General features: G+C 34.7%; 1 protein-coding gene across 1 annotated transcript in view; it reads right to left on the bottom strand.

Moving 5' to 3' along the window:
- The window catches only part of CDH19 (cadherin 19), a 72,528-nt gene extending 52,852 nt beyond the window's left edge, over positions 1-19,676 (bottom strand). The window contains exons 1-3 of the mRNA XM_021686407.1: positions 19,404-19,676; positions 15,850-16,144; positions 180-299 (exon numbers count right to left, since the gene is read on the bottom strand). Of these exons, the coding sequence (XP_021542082.1) occupies positions 180-299; positions 15,850-16,144; positions 19,404-19,598 (610 nt within the window). The 5' untranslated portion in view covers positions 19,599-19,676. The remainder of the gene's footprint in view (positions 1-179; positions 300-15,849; positions 16,145-19,403) is intronic.
- Positions 19,677-22,064: the final 2,388 nt, after the last annotated feature.

The following is a 22,064-nucleotide window of genomic DNA, read 5'->3' as shown; positions in this document are numbered from 1 at the left end:
CTGAAAGTTAGAAAAATCAGCTAAAAGCCTAAAAAGAATTAAATGTTTAAAAGTACAACCAATTTATTTATTGAAACATCAGGTCTACTGTATAACATGTTTATAAGCAGAAGATTTTTGCTCTGACATTTGCCTACTTTGAATCCTGTTGAATTGCACTTTATTTCATTCAGAAATACCTGTTGTTGGCTCAATGGAAAAATATGGTTGGCCTTGTAGTAAACTGTACAGGAGACGAGCATTATTGCCACTTGAAGGATCATCAGCATCATTTGCTGTCACTTGGATGACTAATGTTCCTGAAGAAAATATAAATAGTAACAAGAAATTAAGACTGTGGTATTATTGAACAATGTGGTATTATTGAACAATGCATTCAGTTCTATACATTATTTCTTTAGCAAGCAAGATGATGATATACAATGAAAGATGAGCCCTCCTTATTCAGACTTATAAAACTAATATCATTCTGTATAAAAAAGAGAATATAGCCTCATGCAACATAGCCCTAATTCCTATATGCATGTGGAATTTTAAACATATAGATCTGTGCCATAATGAACTATAACTCTTAAACGATCCATTACAAGATCCATTCAGGATCTTTCAAAGGTGTATTATTAGTGGAAGAATGAAAAGGAAATTGGAAGCAGTTTACTTTAAAAATCATATTGTGACCTGTAACTCAAAAAAGTCACAGAATGTTGATAAAATATTAATAAAAATTATTGAAATGTGCTTGAGTTAGTATCAAGTTGAGGAAGTGCATAATTATCTTCCCTGTTTAATTCCTTTCTATAAAATACTTACTTACTTTGAAGAATTCTTTTTTTAAAGTACAAAGCAAAATCTACCAGATATTGATAGTGTTCTCATTGAAATTCAGTAACAATCAATAAAACACAATGTAAGTATTTGTACATTTAAACTCCATTCTTAAATCAAACATATTTCTTTAAAAATATTGAGCTTTTTAATCATCTTTATGTAAATAGAGAATAGCATTATGAGTCTTGTTGGAAATCTGCATTTATTGAAATATTATGTTCTGTGTCAATAAGATGGCAATATGAACAACACAGAATCAAATAGCTTATGTGATTTCGCTTATCACAAGATATCACTTATATGTGGAATCTAGAAAAGCTGAGCTCATAGAAACAGAGGGTAAACTGCTGGTTAACAGGGGTTTAGGGTGGGTTAATTGAGTAAATGTTGATGAAAGCCTAGAAAACTGCAGTTACAAAATGAGTAAGTTCTGGAGAGCCAATGCACAGCATGGTAATTATAGTCAAAAATATTATATTGTATATTTCAAAGTTGCCAAGAGACTTGATCTTAATGGTCTCCCCCCCTCCACACACACAAGATAATTATATGATGTGATGAAGATGCTAGCTAATCCAAGGTGGTAACTATATATTACAATATATAAATGTATCAAATCAACATATAGTAGACCTTAAACTTACACAATGTATATGTTGAATATATCTCAATAAAATAATAAATAAATCAATAAATAATCAGCAAATAATAAAAGGCATTTCTGTAGTAATTGTAAACAGTTATTCCAAGAAAAGGATTCTTAGGGACCATCAATTCAGTTTGTATTGGGCAAGAATTGTTCTTTTAACTACCCTATGTGCACACCTCCATTTACTTTTTCTACATTTCCTCTCTATGTGTCCATTTAATTTCTTTCTAGGAGTGTCCCATCCCTAGATTCCAGAACTAGACTACCTGTTTAGTCTAGCTTCAGGAGCAATAGTCAAAATCATCTTATGGTTAGTTGTTGACCAAAAGAAATTCTTACTCTTAAGACTTTAGACTATACAAATGAGTACCAGGAAGATCATGAAAATGCACTGACTCACAGATCATCCTGTACTCCATTTATAGAAAAACAAGTTACAAAGTTAGGTTTTTTTTCCCCATTTTTTTTCAAGCACATTTTAAATTGATGCTTCATTTACTTCTAAGCAGAACATACCTCTTCAATGTTCTAATGTATCACTCCCTTGCTCTCTACTAAATGGAAAACGTAATATATTAATGAATCACATAAAATAATTTCTCCGAGTGTGTGGAAAATCCAAAAAGTCAAACTCTTAGAAATTAAGTGGAGGGCGCCTGGGTGGCTCAGTTGGTTAAGTGACTGCCTTCGGCTCAGGTCATGATCCTGGAGTCCCTGGATCGAGTCCCGCATCGGGCTCCCTGCTCCGCAGGGAGTCTGCTTCTCCCTCTGACCCTCCCCCCTCTCATGTGCTCTCTCTCATTCTCTCTCTCTCAAATAAATAAATAAAATCTTAAAAAAAAAAAAAAGAAATTAAGTGGATAAAAACAATATTATAAATATTCATAATAACTTTCTAATGTGAATTTATTAGGAAGTTAAATTTCTGAGGAAATATTATTCTCTCTTATGAGATTTATAGCTGTTTTAAATCAACAGTAACAAATCTATGGAATTGAGATAACTCTACAATGTTCAGTGGCACCCAGTGCTTGATAATGAACATTCATTAACTACTAGTGATTTACTCCTTATATTTGTTTGTGTGTGTATATGTGTGAGACCGTGCATATACATGTCTATCCTATTTTAAGTTACCATCAAAGTATATAAAATAAATTAATATGATAAAAATATGCAACAGAATTTCAAAAAAATCATTACATATAGTTTAATTCTTATGATTTATAAATTATTGGTTGTAAAATTCAGAAAGAACTTAGCAATGTTTAAGTCTTATATCACTCTAATTATATAACTTTCTTTTATTTACTTTATCTGTTTCCTGCTTTTTTTAATTGACATCACAATTCATTAAATACAAGTTAAGCAACTTTAAACCCTCTTAGATATTTTCTAAATGGTTTTTCTAAAAAAAAATCAAAAGACATAAGCCTATATATTTTTCTAGCCAGTAATTTAAATACTACAGAAATCTTCAAGATATAGTCAAGTAACATAAACTGTAATAATAAATAAACATCAGAATAGCCGAGAAATACAAAAACCTTTGATATGATTTTTTTTTGTTTTCCATTTATGTTTTCCTTGTCATTTGTAAAAGAATCTATCTGTACATTCCCTCGCAGTTAGGAATTAGCTATATATTATACACAAAACTGAAACAAAAGATCACTATAAGACCAATAATGTGTCCTTCAATGAAAAAAATCAGTAACTGTTCACAGTCCCCTTCCCCCCTTTTCCTATTACCAGTTAAATATAAGTAAAGGGACACTTCATGGTTGAAACAAATAAATGTTTAATTGCTACTCATTGTTATATAAACATATGTAACTCTTCCTTTATTTGTCAGTAAACTCAGAGTGGTACTATTCACATTTGAATAAAAATGATTAGCACGGGGAAGGGGAAAATGAAGGGGGGGAAATTGGAGGGGGGGAAGAACTATGAGAGACTATGGACTCTGAGAAACAAACTGAGGGTTCTAGAGGGAGGGCGGTGGGGCGATGGGTTAGCCTGGTGATGGGTATTAAAGAGGGCACATATTGAATGGAGCACTGAGTGTTATACGCAAACAATGAATCATGGAACACTACATCAAAAACTAATGATGTATGGTGATTAACATAATATAATAATAAAAAAATGAATAGCACGGGGATGTTCTTTTCAAGTACAGTAGCCTTTCTAGGCTTACATAATCACTGTTTTTATGACATGATCTTTGTTTACTGTAAGAATCACTTTGAACAGTTTTATGGGAACTGTGGCTCCAATCTCCTGGTCATCCCATTCCCTAATAATACCTGCCCATCACTATAAATTGAAGCTGATTCTAAAATATTGTGGGCATTATTCTACATAAGAACATAATTTATGCAGGCCCGTCTCAAGCATACTTGTGGAACTATTTTTAAATGTTTATTTTCATAGGAGAAGTCATTTTGAATTTATGATGACTAAAATTCAATGATGTTTTAACATTTGAAAATGAACCAATATAATTTGTGGCACAAATGGCTTAAAAAAGAAAAATGTAAAGCAAAAATTCTCATTAGATATATAAAACACATTGGAAAATATTCCATTTCTATTTTCAATAAAACCTCAGAAAATTAGGGAGAAAGGCAGTTTTCTAAATTTGATAAAGGGCATTTTTAAACTTTGACAGCAATCATATTTAATTGTGAAGAGTTAGAACTTTTCCTTCTGAAGTAGTTAAAAAGCAAGAAGTTTATTATCATTGCTATGTTTTAAAGCATTGTACTGAACCTCCTAGACAATGCAATGAGGCAATGCCATGTATACCAAAATGAATGATTAAAGATGATGTCGATGACGGACAAAAATCCATATATGATGGATGGATGGATGGATGGATGGATGGATGGATAGATAGATAGATAGATGATAGATACTGGAAACATTTTTTTAAATTACAATAATTATTCAAAGGCAACATATTTGTGTTAGAAAATCAAGCAGAATATACCTAAAAAAAAGTTTATAGGAGAATATTAAATTACTAAATTAGAAAGGTCACAGGAATAAAAAATAACACAAAACTCCATTTTTATGTATACCAGAAATATATATTTATAAAATATTTCAACTAAATGCATAACATATATAACAAATAAAAATATCCAGGAATATCTAAACAAAAATTTTTAAAGATCTCTGCAAAGAAACTAAAGATCTTTTATTTTTAATGATCAAAAAGGAACAAAAATACTGGGTTTATGAATTTGATGACTACACAGAAATATCAACAAATAGATCCACAGTGTAAATGCTATCCTAATCAAAATCCTAGCAAGTTGTATTACTGGATAAATTAAAAAGATGATTATGAAATATGTATGGAAATGCAAAGAACCAAGCATGGCCAAGACGATTTTGATGAAACATCTGGAGGACTTGCACTAACAGACATCAAGGCTTAGGACACAACCACAGCAATAAAAACAATATAGTGTTAGTCCCTGGAGCAACAAAAGATGATAAAACTGACAGAGATTCAGAACCCAAATCATACGTATGTGGGGAACTCATTCATGCAATGGTGGCATAGTTGAGAATTGGAGAATGATTTCAATAAATGCTGCAGGGTCAACTGGATATCTCCATCCATCTACAGATCTGTCCATTGGTTATCTCTCTTTTGATCTAGAATTTGGCACGTGCTTGACACCATTCACAAAAATCAGTTTAAAATAAATTGTAGATATAGATGTGAAAGGTATATAACACAAATATAACAGAATAATGAAACTTCCATAAAAATAGGAAATTTTTTGTATAACATCAGAGCAAAAAGACAAATGCCAACACTTCTTAATCACGATTGGGTGATTGATAACCTGATAATTGTCTCAATGCCCAAATCCCTGTTTTTGTTTGTTAGACATACTCATTTGTTCCTTTTTCCCATCCTGGATTGGTTGCTCTTACTCTATTGAAATGGCATTCAGTAGAATGTTATCCTTAATGGTGCATTACTCAATCAGTGTATGAAGCATGGTACATGCCCCTATGAACCAACCTGCTTAGCCTCTTCATTCATTTCATCAACATTTTATTGTGCTCTCACTAAAACTGACAAAGTTGGTTTAACTACATTGGTGGATCAAAAATTAAAGTTTCTTTATATTATGCTAGTAATAAAGTTACTTCTAAAGGACAAATGATATATATGTACATTAATGAAAAATGCTTTATGTAGATAATTTTAACATTAAATACATCACCAGTTAGATATTTTTCACATGTATTTGCATTATTTAATCAGTTTCTTAGCTTAATTTTGTTTTTCTGAACAGTGCCCTGGGTTATCACTAGCCCTCTTTCAGATTTAATCATGACTTAAAAGGAGACATTTTATTCAATGCCCATATGTCTCATCCACTACTTCTCACACCCCATGGAAGAGCCGCAAGTACAAAGTAGATGTCCTCCAAATTCACTCTGGCTTACTATAATGCACCTACTAATAATATTAAAAAAAATAAAAAATCAGGATCAAATGCTTTCCGGACAAAATGCCCCCCCCAAAATAGGATTAAGCAGGGCTGTCCTGGGTAAAACTGGAGATCTGATCACTATTAGTTCATAAAATCTTCCCAATCTTCCTGGCTATAACCTGAAACTGGCCCCTCACAAGGAGGACAGGAGGAAACCAAAGGAAGAGGCAGACCACTCTAGATTGGTAGGTGGTAGTTGTATTGAGCAGGAGAACTTATTTATGAGGCTTGTTCTGGGTGGCTGTAAGACCAGTAGTTTTCTGGATCTGCCAACCAAGTCTGGAAAGTTACAGAGGCCTTACGTATCTTCTGTCACATATACCATCCAGATAGTCTCAATACCGCATCTCTATGTCAAGTCTGGGTGCTTGCGGCAGCTGCGGGGAGAGGAACCAGGCTAGTGGAACCCACATTCCAAGGACAGGGGAGGGGCTGAGGAGTCTCCAATTTCCCAGGCCCAGCACGCAGTTTGACTGGCAGTCACATCCTCTCAATGACCACCCCCAACGTTCTACAACCTCGTGACCTGTTCTTACAATCTTATATGCTCCTCTCTTCCATAATGTGGCCTGAGCCATCAGTAAGGGGCTTCACTAGCATGGAGGTGGCTCATCTGGTAGCTATCTGGCTGCCCTGAAGGCAGGTAATACTGACACATACAAGAAAAATACAGATTAAGACAATAATTTCCCAATCAGTGACAACTGTTTCCACCAAGAATCCCATGATCTGAACCACTCATTTACTAAGTCCCCTAAGCTGGGGGTCAAATCACTTGTATCTTCATGTGATTTAATAAAGATGACACACTGACAGAGTCATGAGGTATGAACACATAACATTTGTTTGAATATTGGCAAAGGCGCCTCCTTGTGAGGCTTTAAGTGTCCAAGGCTGTTTTACTTTAGAGGGCAGCTTTTATCATCAGAGACATTTCAGTGTCCAATTAAGGGCAGACTTTGCTTGCTATCATTCAAGTCTTGCTGGGTGAATTTAGCAAGGGCTTCTGTGTGTCGTAACGTCCTCAAGGCCAATGGAGGGAACAAACAAGGCAGCCAAATGATTAAACTAGCAGAAAACAATATGCCCACCCGGCCTTGGGGAGAGGGAGGGTGGTAGCTTTAGGAGGTTGACCTGGCTGTGCATACCACATGTTAGCTGAGGGGAGGCAGCACTATCAGGTGTAAGGAGATGAGCTGGGGGTGGGACATTCCAGACCAGGACCCAAACCTTCTTCTTTCTTTTATTTTTTATTTATTTATTTTTTTTAAGATTTTATTTATTTATTTGAGACAGAGAGAATGAGAGACAGAGAGCATGAGAGGGAGGAGGGTCAGAGGGAGAAGCAGACCCCCCACCGAGCAGGGAGCCTGATGCGGGACTCGATCCCAGGACTCCAGGATCATGACCTGAGCCAAAGGCAGTCGCTTAACCAACTGAGCCACCCAGGCGCCCTTCTTCTTTCTTTTAATGCACAGTGTTCTATTTCAGGCTTATTCTGTTTCAACAGGTCCAGTTGAAGCAGAACAATGGGATCCCAGCGAGGAGCAAATAGTTCCCATTCACCCAGAGGTGCAAAGTAACTCACCCATCCTGGTGGAACATCTCATTGCAAATTCCGGTGAATAACTCTTTTCCCAGGCGTGTTGGGGCTCAGTGTTCTCAGAAGCAGAGCATGTGAATTTGAAGTGCAGAACTGGGGCAATGGCGGTTTCCCCTGGCTTCCACACCGTTAGGGTACTGGTACCCCAGCAGGGGACCCCAGTCTGTCATGTGGGCAACACTCTCTACTGGTTGATCATTCAAATCTATGAAAGCCTGGGACAGTACTTCAGTCCACTTGGCCAAGGAGGTTTTACTTGCTAGGAATTTAATCTGCTGCTTTATATTTCATTTTTTTCTTTTTACCAACCCTGTTTCTTGTGCATTACCCAGGAGATGGAACCTCCATTCAAAATCATGTTCTTTTGTCTGGTCTTGCATATTATGATCTTTGAAATGTGACCCTTGATCACAATCTATCCATACACAGTGCTCAGTTTCTCTAATCCCCTAATAGTGGCAGCCTGGTTCACACAATGACAAGGGAAAGCATGTTTCCACACAAAACTAGGCATGTTTAAAATTTTCACTCAGAGGGAGGGGGCCAATATCATCAATATGCCAACCTGTCAACAACTGGAAACTCCATTGGGTGGCCACAGACTCCTTTGGCAGTTGCCTTGGGCAGTGTTTAGAACACAGATGACATGCTGTTACTGTATTAACCAAGTCACTATCTTTTAAGGGCAATCTAGCATCCTTAGCAATAAGCCATCCTACCTGAGGTGGCCACTCTTTTTATCTGCTGTATCTACTAAAAAGTCAGTTGCTAGGGCACACACCCAAAATAGGGCATCAACTTCTAGACTGCCTTTTGGTGACTGAAGGGTCCAAAAGTCAGCATGCATCTCTGAATTGAGTCATTATAGCTTGATCAGAGATAGCTGTATTGTGTGGAAATGAAAAGAGACCATATGATTAGACTTTTGCAGTCTAAAAATCCTCTTAAATCAATTTGTATCTATCCTATTTAATGAACAAAAATTTATCTACAAAAAATTATTCTCTCAGAATCATGTTTTGTTTTTTAAAGATTTTATTTTTAAGTAATGTCTACACCCACCTTGGGGCTCAAACTCACAACCTGGAGATCAAGAGCTGCATGCTCTACCGACTAAGCCAGTCAGGAGCCCCTTAGAATCATGTTTTAATAAGAGGAATTTCTCAGTTTACTTGTTCCAATAATAAACATACAAATGTAATATTTAATATAATTCTGGGTTCTATTATGACACTGATGGTTGATATTGCTTGCCTATATTACTGCTGAAACTTACATAAATGGAAATTTAAAATCAGTTTTGTCTTTCTAGCTAGATTCTTTTTAAAGCTATTTTTTGTAAAAGGACTTTATGAAATGTTTAAGACAATATTTGACTTCACCCATTTTGTCAGCAATACTATACGGTGAAAACTTATTATTATGTAGGTAACACAGGATGTAAACTTGTACCAAATTCTGGAGAAGAAAATCATAGTTTAGTAGTCCAAACTATGGGAACTGGGAACTGCAGTTTGCTGATATACTTCATTTGTTATGACACAAGCTATAAAGTCATAGTAAGATAATGGTATATTAATATAAGAAAATACTTATTGCATATGAGAAATTACATATAAACTATACTTTCTGTGGCATTGTTAATAAGTGCTAACACTTACCAAGCTACATGAAATTTTGAAAGCTCAAAAGCATTATTGACAGCATGAATATGATTTCCCAACACATTAGACATATTCTTCCATCAAGAGTAAAACCTAATGTAAGAATAACGTAATTCCATCAATATTGATTTATATGGATTTTAGTATTAACCAGAAGTATTACAGAGGACTGAATGATTCTCACCTAAGTGTTAAGTTTATTATTAGTAACAAAACTTTATTAAATGATATCTCATATTTCACACCGAATGCTTTATCTTCTTTCTAGTGATTATGGGAGGCATCCATAAAAATGTAAAAGAGTGATAGATTTTGATATGCAGACTAATTTAGATATCCTGAAGGCAAGAGAGAAGTCAGCAACCTGTGACAAGGACAATTTGTATGTAAAGTTTCCATTCATTATAGAATACTAAATAAACAGTGTGTCTTAGTTTAATTTATGTTGGAATGCCAAGATCCGAACTGTGGATTTCAAAATGACTCATTTATTTTAGCATGTAACTTTTTCTGTGTTAAGTTCAGTGGTAAAAATATTAAACAGGCTTTTCTTAGAATGAAGATATAAACTGTGGAATAGGCTAGATATTTTTATATGCAGTTTTAGTATAAGTATATTTTGACTACGCTGAAGCAAATTTATTGAGAGGATGTTGAATTGTGTAATGGTCAAGTTTAAAGAAACCCAAATTAAATAATATTATTTTGACCTACACTCTGTGTCTGTGATTTTTGTGACATTAAAACAGATATAAAATATTAGATAATTTAGTAAAATTATAATTTTCTGAAATCAAATTCATGAAATAAGTTTTTAATCTGTGGATCTGCTCATTCTTTCACACTGGGCATTTATTTATTTTATTAGTATCAGGATCATTATTTACAGGGGCTGATTGGCCCATCTCTCCTGTTTTTATATATGAGATACAATTATTTTACAACCTAGAACCTCCAAGCAAAACTCAAGAAACAGATGATATTTTCCCACTTGTCACCTTAAATGTGCAAAATATTCTTCAAATATTTTTTTTTCTGTCTACCATCACCTGAAAATTAGGTCATTCTTATTATTCTTGTGTTGTATTTTTGACACTACTTTTCATAATGTGAGAGAATTTAAGTCAAATAAATAGACTGTGTTTAAGAAAGCAAACAATACGTTCAGAGAAAATACAAAGAGCAATCCATTCCAAACTCAGTCACATTCAAGTCACATGTCCAAAGACATAAGTTTCATAGAATATAATTTTCAAATTTGACGTATTTTAAGAAATAAGGATTTTTATATTTCAGAGAAATCTCTAAGTAGTGATGCTTATTAAATTTATGAATTCAAAAAGTGATCTAAATTTGCATGTATTTTACATAAATTGAATTCAATCTCTTTTTTTATAATGGGTGACATTATTTTGATGGTAAATACTATAAAGTCAATTTCTTTTTCTTCAAGCTTTATTGAGATACTATTGATATACAGCGTTGTGTAAGTTTAAGGTATACAACGTGATGGTTGATATACAAAAATATATTGAGAAATGATTACCATAATAAAGTTAGTTAACACCTCCATCACCTCAAATAATTAAAATTTTACCTTCTTGTGGGGAGAACAGTTAAGATCTACTGTCTTAGTAACTTTCCAATATGTAATACAGTAATGTTAATAATACCATACCAAATATTATATCCCCAGACCTTAATCATCTTCTAACTAAAATTTTGTTCCCTTTGACCAACATTTCAACATTTTCCCTCCTCCCAGTCCAGGCAACCACCATTTTACTCTGTTTCTATGAGTTTAACTTTTTTAGAGCCCATACATAACTGAAATTTTACAGTATTTGTGTTTCTCTGTCTTACTTATCTTACTTAGCTTAATGCCCTCAAGGTCCATCACCTATATTGTCATCAATGGCAATATTTCATGCTTTTTTATGGTTGAATAATATGCCAGTGTGTGTGTGTGTGTGTATTTTATTTATCTATTTATCCATGATGAACATTTAAGTTGTTTCCATGTCTTGTCTATTGTAAATAATGCTCCAATGCACATGGAAGTGCAGATCTCTTCAAGATAGTGACTTCATTTCCTTTCTTATATATCCAGATGTGGGATTGCTGACTTGTTGAGAAATTTCATTCTGAAAGATACTGAATTTTTTCAAATATTTTTTTCTGCATTTACTGAGAGGGTTATATGATCTTTATACTTTATTTGATTAAAGTGGTATATCATGTTTGATTTGCTTTTGTTGAACCATCCTTGCATCCTGGAGCTAAATCCCACCTGATCATGGTATATGATCTTTTTAATGTGCTGTTGAATTGGGCTTGCTAAAATTTTGTTGACAATTTTTGCATCTGAGTTCACAAGAGATACTGACCTGTAGTTTTTTTGTGGTGTCCTTATCTGGTTTTGGTATCAGGGTAATGCCAGCCTTGTAAAATTAACTTTGGGAGTGTTCCATCCTCTTCAAATATTTGGAAGAGTTTGAGAAGGATTGGTATTAATCCTTCTTTTAAATGTTTGGTAGAACTTACTAGTGAAGCCAACTGGTCCTGGACTTTTGTTTGTTGGGATGTTTTTAGTTACTGATTCAATCTCACTAGTAATCTGTCTGCTCTGATTTTCTGTTTTTTCATGATTCAGTCTCAGTAGGTTGTATGTTTCTAGAAATTTAAATGTTTCTAGAAATTCTGCACTGGGAAATTTTACAATTTAAGAATCACTATTCAGAGACCTGCAGCACTTTAGTTCACTGTGTGCCTCAACTCACACCCACAGAGCCTCCCTGGATTTTATATCCACCAATATCCTCTGTTCATCTCCTAAACCTCATCTAATCACTTATGTAGCTTTTCACCCAACCATGCACTCATTCTTTTACTCAATCATCACAAACTTCAGGTACTGTGTGACTCCTAGCCTCTTAGACCTTATATTTTTGTGTGGAAGAGAGATAATAATTTTGTAATTCCAGTCCAACAAGTGGAAAAACAGTGTTCTATCTCAATTCTATTTGGTAGTTCTAGTTTTGGAAGTAATTGCATTTTAAAGATAAATGCAATCAGTAAAAGCTCACTGTTACTTGTAAATAAATATGTGTTTAATAAGCAACAAGAAGTTTGTAGTTTTCTTGGTTTTCTTTTCTGATGACATCCTTAAGTGGAGATACTTTCAGTACTCTTTCAAATTCTACATTCAAAGTACAGATTCAAATATAATAATTGGTAGTTGACTACAATACAACACACAATATTTAAGACAACAAAGAATAAAATGTTTGAAAAAAAGGAATAAAATGTTTGCATTTGTTGCTTTATAAAGGATAAGATACGTGGGTAGTATATGTGGAAGCAAGATTAACACTCAAGAACCTATAAAATGGCAATGATAGGGAAAGAACATGAAGAAGTAAGTATATATTCAGGTAAAATAATTCATATTATTCATTATTTAAATATTGAGATTGAGGAAAACAGAAAAATCACATATAATATTAACTGATTTCTTCAAAACAAAGTTAATAATTAAAGGAATGCTTCAGAGAGAAACCATCTACACCTAGTTGACAGAATAATGGGGATATTCCTCTATCTCCATATAAGGTAACATTTCTGATAACAGCTGACTATTGTTTTGTTGGCCACTTTCTCCCCCAGAAAGGAATAAAAAGTGCTCATTGATTTTAGTATGATTCTATACAAGACCTGAACCCGGACTGGCAATCCCACAAGATGTACTGAATTACACAGATTGACTAGGTTAATATATACATGAATCTTGAATTGCAAAGCAAAGAGATCTGTGCTAGCCAAATACAGAACAAACCAATGTTTTGTGATGTCTGTTGAATCAACCACAGTCTGTGGCTACACTTGATGCCATGATGCAAAGACTGTATTGCACATACTGCAATCCCCTTGTGGGTCAACTCTCCAACTCTACATAAAAGAGTACCTCCTCTTCTCTATCTAAAAATCCACCCCTTTGCTCTCAGTTATTGCCTTTCTCTCATATCTAATGGAGGTATGAGGTATTAACTGGTTTATTATCAATCAAAGTGTTAACCTACCTGAATCTGTCTCCTCTACTATTGCTCTAGATTCCATGGGTCTTTCCCTTCTCAAGAATAGTTTTCCAGCAGTTACAGCCCCTTTATTTTCTTCAAAAATAGTCTTCTTTTGGATCATTGCCTATAGTATATAACTGTGCTTTTAAATTTCCCATCTTAATAAAAGATTAATGATAACAAGTAAAAAATCCTCATTACCTTTATCTTTCTCTACCTAGTACCCCACATCTCTATTTTCTCCCTGTAGTATAACATCTTTTAAAGTTGGCTAAATTCACCATAACCTCCTCTTCTTCATCCATCCATGCAATAGAATAATCTCCAAAATATTGCAGCTGCATAAATTCAACTGAATTCCTCTTACCAAAATCACTAGGAGCCTTCAACTTGCCAAATCAAAAGTCACTACACTTTCTTGATTTTATTCCACCTCACAGCAGTATTCCATACAGTTGGAGAACCTCTTCCTTTGCAACATCTCTGCTCATGTCTTTCTCTTTTTCCTACATCACTGGCCAATCTCAATCATTCTAATTTACCAGTCAACCCCCTTTTGTTTAACAGTCAACTCACCCTGTATGCTTTTCTCTTCTCTACCTACATTCTCTGCCAAGGGTATCTCAAACACTGCCATGCCTACATGCTTGCTATATGACAATAACTCCCATATTAATAATTAATATATACAATCTTCATCATACTATATGGGAATATTTTCTTAGAACATGACATGACTGGATTCTCTGTAATCAACTTCAAATATCATCTCCTAAAATGTCCCTTCCTCCAGTCAGTTAATCATCATCATACCTCACCCATAATTAATACATTCATACATAGAACATCAAATATCACCTTATTTAAAATAGTTACTGTTTGTGTGTTATAACTAAAAGATAAGTTTCATACTAGCAATTACCTCCAAAATGACATTTCAAAAATTCTTCTAGTAGGGCGCCTGGGTGGCTCAGTTGGTTGAGCGACTGCCTTCGGCTCAGGTCATGGTCCTGGAGTCCCTGGATCGAGTCCCGCATCGGGCTCCCTGCTCGGCAGGGAGTCTGCTTCTCCCTCTGACCCTCCCCCCTCTCATGTGCTCTCTCTCAAATAAATAAATAAAATCTTTAAAAAAAAAATTCTTCTAGTAAATGTTAGGTCCATAATGTATGCTATTTAAGAAAGAGAAGGAGGAGTGGGAGGAGGAAGTGAATGAGGAGGAGAAGTATGGAGTGGGAAGAAGAAAGTTTCATTGCCTACCTACCAAATAGAAAAATATCAACGTGTCATTTACATCTAATGATAATTGGTCCTGATACATATTCACAGCTAAATTTGTTTATGCTGTAAAGACTTATGTTCTGAACACATGTAGAAAGAAGTTTTTAAATTGTTCCCTGGAATGTTAAAAAACAAGAATCAGGAAAAAATACAATAGAATATACAATTTTAGATTTGGTGGCTAATAAATCAAATGTTTAGGTAAAGCAATTTTAAAGTATGTTAGCATAATTTAAAATGACCATTATGGAATAGAATTTATCACACTTAAGTAAATTTTATGAACTTAATTTTACTACATATTGTGCTATCAAAACTTTCTGACTCAATGAGTGAACAAATTTTGCATAGACACACCATAATTTCCTCTCCATTAGAAAGACATTTCTGATTTTCAATGCATTCAGTTCTTATATCTTATGAAAAGCACTTGCTTCTAGATGCATTACATTTAAAATATTTATAAAAATAGCATTGGAGTGGAAAGGAACTTTGAAAATAAATACAGTTGCACAGAGTTTTTCAACCACTTTGTTTTGTTTTTAGTCTTTATGGTCTATGATTTTGATGCATAGAGTAATTGTGTCTTATAAATTGGCTTCTACTACTTAAACATGCATATTTTTCAGGATGACCTTATGTGCTTTTTTAAGATACAAAATTATAACTTGTTCTGGAAAATGCATTTTTATAATGGGGAAACTAGTAAGTGAATAAGCTGAAGAATTTTATAAATCACTAAAACATAAATTTTTTAAAAGATTTATTTATTTATTTATCAGAAAGAGAGAGAGAGAGAAAGAGAGAGGGAGAGAGCACGAGCAGGGGGAGCGGCAGGCAGAGGGAGAGAGAGAAGCAGGCTCCGGTGCTGAGTAGGGAGCCCAATGAGGGAATCAATCCCAGGACCCTGGGATCATGACCTGAGCTGAAGGCAGATGCTTAACTGACTGAGCCACCCAGGCATCCCTAAAACATACATGTTTAACCCCTGTTTCTTGCCTTGAATACCGAGATATTTTAACAAGACAAATAATGTATTTATATATGGTACCATTGTTTACAAAATTTAAATAATAGTCTAATTTTTTAAATATTTTAGTTAACATGTTTGTAGAAGGAAGTACAAATGTTGAACTTTAAATAATTCACTTCCAAAACATATGCTCAAAATTTTAAATCTGTTGTCATTGTTAATATATCTTTGATGTAAATTAATATGCAATACCTTCTGGAGACATCTCTGGTACAATGGCCTCATAAGGTTCATCTAGGAATTTTGGTTCATTGTCATTGATATCCGAAACTCTGATGACAAACTCAGACTCAGGTTCCACAGCCCTTCCAGTAGTGCTGTCTATTACCTGGGCTCTTAGAGTGTAGAGGGATCGTTCCTCTCTATCAAGCTTCTGGACGGCATATATGTCACCTGTTCTCTCATCAATGACAAAAATACTTCCAGCTCCAGCTCCCAAAAGCTTGTACTGGAAAGAGTTGTTTCCATTGTCTAAATCAGATCTTAGCTGAAAGTGCAAAGAGGGATAATTTAGTTTCCAGACATGTTTAAATGGACAAATCAATTTTAACAATTTTATTTTCATGTCTGTTAATTTTTCCCCAAGTTAATAACTCCATGTAATTCCCATAGTATATTAAATCAGGTGAAATATTAATTTTAAGATTAAATTCTATCATCAGGCAGAGGAGTCTGAAATTTCAATGTAAATCACTATATAAATTTTATTACTCTAAATGGATTATTCTAATTAGAAACTATAATAATTGAAAAACAAAGTACCTTTCATAAATTATGCACAACAAAGTTGGTTCATGTTTACTCTGTGATTACATTCTTGGTCACTAAAACCATAATCTCAAATATTTGTATTAGATTGGGATCTAGAGACAGATGGGAAGATAATATTCTAGATAAATCTAAACAGTGATATTCTATCTCTAGGCTAAAAACACATAGGAAACATGAAAATATTACCAGGAAAACAAGGGAGCATGTTGAGAAGATAATGAGAGCCTCAGCCATCCTTGCTGGCATTTGTAACATGCCATAAAATCTACAAGTTGCTTTGTATATGATTTCCCAATTAATCCTCATAACATTGTGAAATATATATTATTGATATAATCATTTATACCAAGAAAGAGAGACTGAAAATTTTTAAAACTTTCACAAGAGTCATGGTTTTTGTATAGGTTTGTATAGATTTAGACAACAGGTCTGTCTGACCCCAGAGACCCTACTGCTCTGAGTTTTGCCAAATTAGATCTAACTCTTTCTAACATATTCAGCTCAATTCTCAAATACATCTTTTCTTCTTGTGCCCTCATTATTTTTATTTTTCAAAAGCAAATTTGTTCATTCATAGTGTTAATGGAATTGTGAATTTTATATATAAAAACAAGGGTTATTATGATATAGGTAAAATTGGTTGGTTGGTTTTTCATATCTAAATTATTTTTACATATAAAGAAGAAGTATGCCATAATCCCCTAATTATTGTGAATCCATAGTTTTCTTGAGTCATCATTTATGAATATGTCCTTCTTCAAAGTAAGAGCTTCTCCGAAAATTTACAAAGCTAACCAAAGAAATACATCTTAAACAAATTCATAACTGTTCTGATAGTTCAAGGTAAAATGACTAATTAATACATTTCTCTGTGATTGGGTGGAATATCTGAAGATATCTAAAGCAATTAATTTTAATAATTTTAATAATGTGTTGAATAACACTGCTATTCACTGAAAGAAACAGATTGGGGATAATAATAAAGAGATAATAAAAGTATTATAGCTCTTTTAATTTGATAGCTCTTCATTACTCATAAGATAAAAAGGAAGTTTCCATGACTTACTAATAAGAAATTTAGGGAAACAAATGTCCTTTCCAATAAGTATATCAAATGAAAGTAAGGTATGGCTATGTTTTTCAAATATCATTTTGATACAGTTTGAAAATATGATTCAATATCAGAATGATGATAAATCAAATTTAGTAATGAATAAATTGTATTCCAAGTATATATACACAGTATAATTTTCATGAATCAGTGAGCTTGATCTTTTTAAGGACTCAGATTTAAGTAAAAAATATATATATATATATATATATTTACTTATTTTTTTAAACATCAGCCTCTTAATGTCACAAAATGTATAAGTTAAAAACATTTTAATTTTATGAAATCTGTATTATTATATTTTCTGTATTTCTATTCAAAAATATTTTTTCAATTTGTCAGTTACTATTGATTCAGCAAATCAATATGACTTTAATTTTTTACTTAATTGTGTTTTCCAAATTTAATCTCTGTTAATAAACAGTTCAAAAAGAAAGTGATCTGGACACATAAACTACATTTTAGTTTTACCAGCTCTTTAACTACAACACCTAAATATTCATTCTTACTCTCTCTTAAACCAGTTACCTGTATGTTATTTAAGACTAATGACATTGTTTCAGGGGAAAACATCTGTTAGATTATTTTCATAAGTATTTTTACAGAATGAAAAAAATAGGGAAAACCAATCACGATGTGAAAGGAGGCAACAGGAGATGTGCCCGGAGCACAAAAACAAAAACCAGAAAATGTGACAGTCAGCCAGGGAGGTAGTCTCTGCTCTGATTGTACTGATGCACTTCCCTGTAGAGCCTTATTCACTAAAAGTCACCAGCCTCTATTATTAGTCTGTGACCCCGCTCATTGATGGGAGAGCTTATAGGGCTTTGCGGAGTTCATTGTAAATGTGGCTGCAGAGACTCAGTCAACTAGCAGACACTTAACTATGGATCTCATTTGTGTCATCCTGCCTCTGATTTACCTGCAGTCATCTTAGAGAATAAAAAGATGTGAAATGTGATTCAAAGCAGGCACACATACATACACAAATGTTTGAAATCTGTTTGCCTAAGATCCTAATCTGAACCTTTGGTTGAATATACACATATACATTTGCTGGATGGGATAGATGAACTCCTTTAGAACCTGGACATCACGCTAACACTGCAGCTCTCCTGAAAGAGCTAGGAAAAGGGAGTTAATGAATTTTGAGTGCTTCACCCTTTGGCCCAATTAAATTTTAGTGCCAGTTAATTGGTGGTTAAACTTATTTCAGTTCATTTGTCTAGAGAAAGATCCTTACAGAAAAGGACACGGTATTGTAATTACCTCTGTTTAAAGAAAATTGAATAGTAATAAAAACCAAAAACATAAGTAAGGAATGTTCTATCTCATGAAGGAAATTTAAAATATATATATATATTCTTATAAGAAAGTAAAAATAATCATTCTTTATCCTTCATAATCAAATGAAGTGTGTAGGCTCTTGAAGCTACTTAGCTGTAAAAGGGTTTGGTATTAATCTGCTTCATGAAAAATTAATGATGGGTAAATCAACACCTACTGAGCATAATAGAAAATCAGGCTAAATACTGTTGGTAAACGTTATTATTCTCAGTGTGGTTGCTTTGATCCATTACCAAAAATAACACCATCAAATTTCCAGATGTTGATAAATGAGGGCAGTATTTTCATATGGGAGAAAAAAGTGAAATTTGAAATTCAAAGCTTTTTTTCTTCCTCAAGTTTTGCAAATATTTTAGGTGCTTGAAAATCTGAAACAATTAATTAGGCTGATGTCTGAAGCTTTCTAAGGGTTCCACTGAGAAAATGTAGAATTCATCAAATGCCTTAAAACTTCCTCAACCCATCCATTTAGATTTACATAATGTTATTTCCTGTAACACTTTCATAAAATCAGTACCTGGCCAATGTGATAATTAGTCTTATTCATTTCCTCTGGTACAAAAAACTGGTTCCACATCCAACCACGCTTCACTCTGAAATGAGAACCCACTGGGTGCTTAACCTCGTCTGTTGTAGAGATTTCTGTTGCTGTAAAGCAAGGCCATATGAGAGGAATTCCCAACAGGAAAGGTAGCAATAAGCAACAATTCATTCTGCTCTTTTGATTCCAACTGGTATTCTTCAGAGGAAAGAGTAGTTGCAAACAAAACTGTATGTTCCTTTATAGTCTTTTTAAGTCTTAGGTATCTTTCATATTCCTAAAGAACAAGAAACAAAACAAAATTTTACATTTAAAAAAAACATTTTCTCACATAATTGCTAACGTAAGGGTACAACTTTTGCATTCATAAAAATGGAACAACAATATACATTTAATTTATCTTCCAATTAAACTAGTTATATTTTGTAGCTCAGCAATAATTTGAATGGTATAATTAAAAACTTCCGCTCAAGCACTGTCCATTTTAATCTGTAGCCATAAATCTGCCTGAAGGTTGAAAAGTTGTTCTGGCAATCTCCTTGATTGATAGCTGACACTGAGATAGATTTTTTTCTTTAATTTAACCTGCTTACATCTTCCATTCTATCTTGGTAAAACTCAACAGTCAAGCCAGGGGAAAAAAATGTGATCTTTCTCCTTTTTCTAAATAGCAATAAGTTTCCTAATCCAATTTCCCAAGTTATAGTATCTTATCTTGTATTAAATAGACAAAATGACAATTCAGTTTGAAACCTGGGGGATTTAATTATCAGTTATATTGATGTTATAAAACACTCTGTGAACAGAAAGCCCATGCAAGATATTTACCATTTTATATTATGAAAGATATGAAAATAAATGTTTTTCATCTTAACAAAGAGATGATCCTATTTTTAGAAAATAAATAACAAAAAATATAGTGCCTGGGTAAAAATGGCTGTTTATAATATATAAGACGGAGATAAAAGATATCTTCTATTACTGAAACAGAAAAAGAGAAACTTCAACTACTGAATTTTACATGTAAAACTTTCCATTTAACTGATACTGATCATACCAACTCTCTTTGAAATGACTAGTAATTCTCACCTTTATAGGAAATTGAATAGCTCTGCATTTACCACACTGACACAGCACTCCATATAACCAAATTGGATTTGTTTATTTGGGACTCATGAAGAAAAATAATTTTGTCAGGTCTACAATGTAGCTGAATACTACATAATCAACCAAAAAGCCAGAGTCCCTGTTTCTGTTAGGAGCTTTCTATATGATCTCACTTTCAATCTCCACAAATTTTTGAACAACCACCAAGAGATATTTTAGGTCTTTGACTCTTGTTAGAAAGAGTCGTTAAAAACACCTAATTAGGGCGGAGCAAGATGGCGGAGGAGTAGGAGACCTGGATTTCGTCTGGTCTCAGGAATTCAGCTGGATAGGGATCAAACCATTCTGAACACCTACAAACTCAACAGGAGATCGAAGAAAAGAAGAGCAACAACTCTCTCATCAGAAAAGCGACCACTTTCTGGAAGGTAGGACGTGCGGAGAAGTGAATCCGAGGCGATATTCGGGAGGATAGACGGCGGGGGAGGGGCCTCCGGCGGCTGCTTCTGGCAAGTGATAGAGCCGCGGAGCACAAAATCGGAACTTTTAAGTCCGCTCCACTGAGGGACGTCACTCTGGTGGCTAAGCGGGGGGTGGAACCCTCCGGGACAGTGTGGTCTCAGGACCCATGGGTCACAGAAAGACCGGGGGTGCCTGAGTGCGGCAGAGCTCCCAGGTATCGGGGCAGGGAAGCCGGCTGCAGAGGCGGAGCCCAGGCGCGGGCTCTCAGCTCGGGGTTGCCATAAACTGTGATCCGCGGCACAGTCGGGCCCCTGCTCCTCCAGCAGGGACCCAACAAGCGGCAGATCCGGGGAGACTCACCTTCCTCCCCCAGGAGGAGCCGCGCGGGAGTGCGCCGCAGGGATCTGCTGGGTTTGGAGACTCCACCCGGGGTCGGGTGCCAGAGATAGAAACGCGCGGTCACAGGCCGGGTGAGCACGGAGTGCGGCCGGAGACCGGGGAGACGGGAGTGACTGACGGCTTTTCTCAGGGGTCTCACTGAGAAGCGGGACCCTGAGTTCTCGGCTCCTCCGGGGCGGAGATTGGGAGGCCGCCATTTTCACTCTCCGCCTCCAAAGCTGTACGGAAAGCTCGCAGGGAACAAAAGCCCCAGAGAGCAAACCTGAGCAGATTACTTAGCTGGGAGGGGGCAAGGGCGGGGCAATTCTGCCTCCGGCAAAGACATTTGGAAACCACGGCAACAGGCCCCTCCCCAGAAGATCAGCGAGAACAGCCAGCCAAGACCAAGTTTACCCATCAATGAGAACGGCAGAACTCCAGCTCTAGGGGACTACTGCACATAGAATTCATGGCTTTTTTACCATGATTCTGTAGTCTTTCAAAGTTAATTTTTTTTTAACTGTCTTTTTTTCTTTTTTTTTCTTTTTGAATTTTTCTTTTTCCCTTTTTCAACCAACATCTTATCAATCCCTTTTTAAAAAAAAAAAAACATTTTTATTTTTCATTTTTAGAGTCATATTCTATCCCTTCATAGTAGTTACCCGTATTTTTGGCTTATATATATAAGTT

The sequence above is a fragment of the Neomonachus schauinslandi genome, chromosome 14 (genome assembly GCF_002201575.2).
Source record: "Neomonachus schauinslandi chromosome 14, ASM220157v2, whole genome shotgun sequence".
Taxonomy (NCBI): Eukaryota; Metazoa; Chordata; class Mammalia; order Carnivora; family Phocidae; genus Neomonachus; species Neomonachus schauinslandi.
Note: the sequence above shows the minus strand (reverse complement) of the source record. Positions and strands in the feature narration are given on the sequence as shown.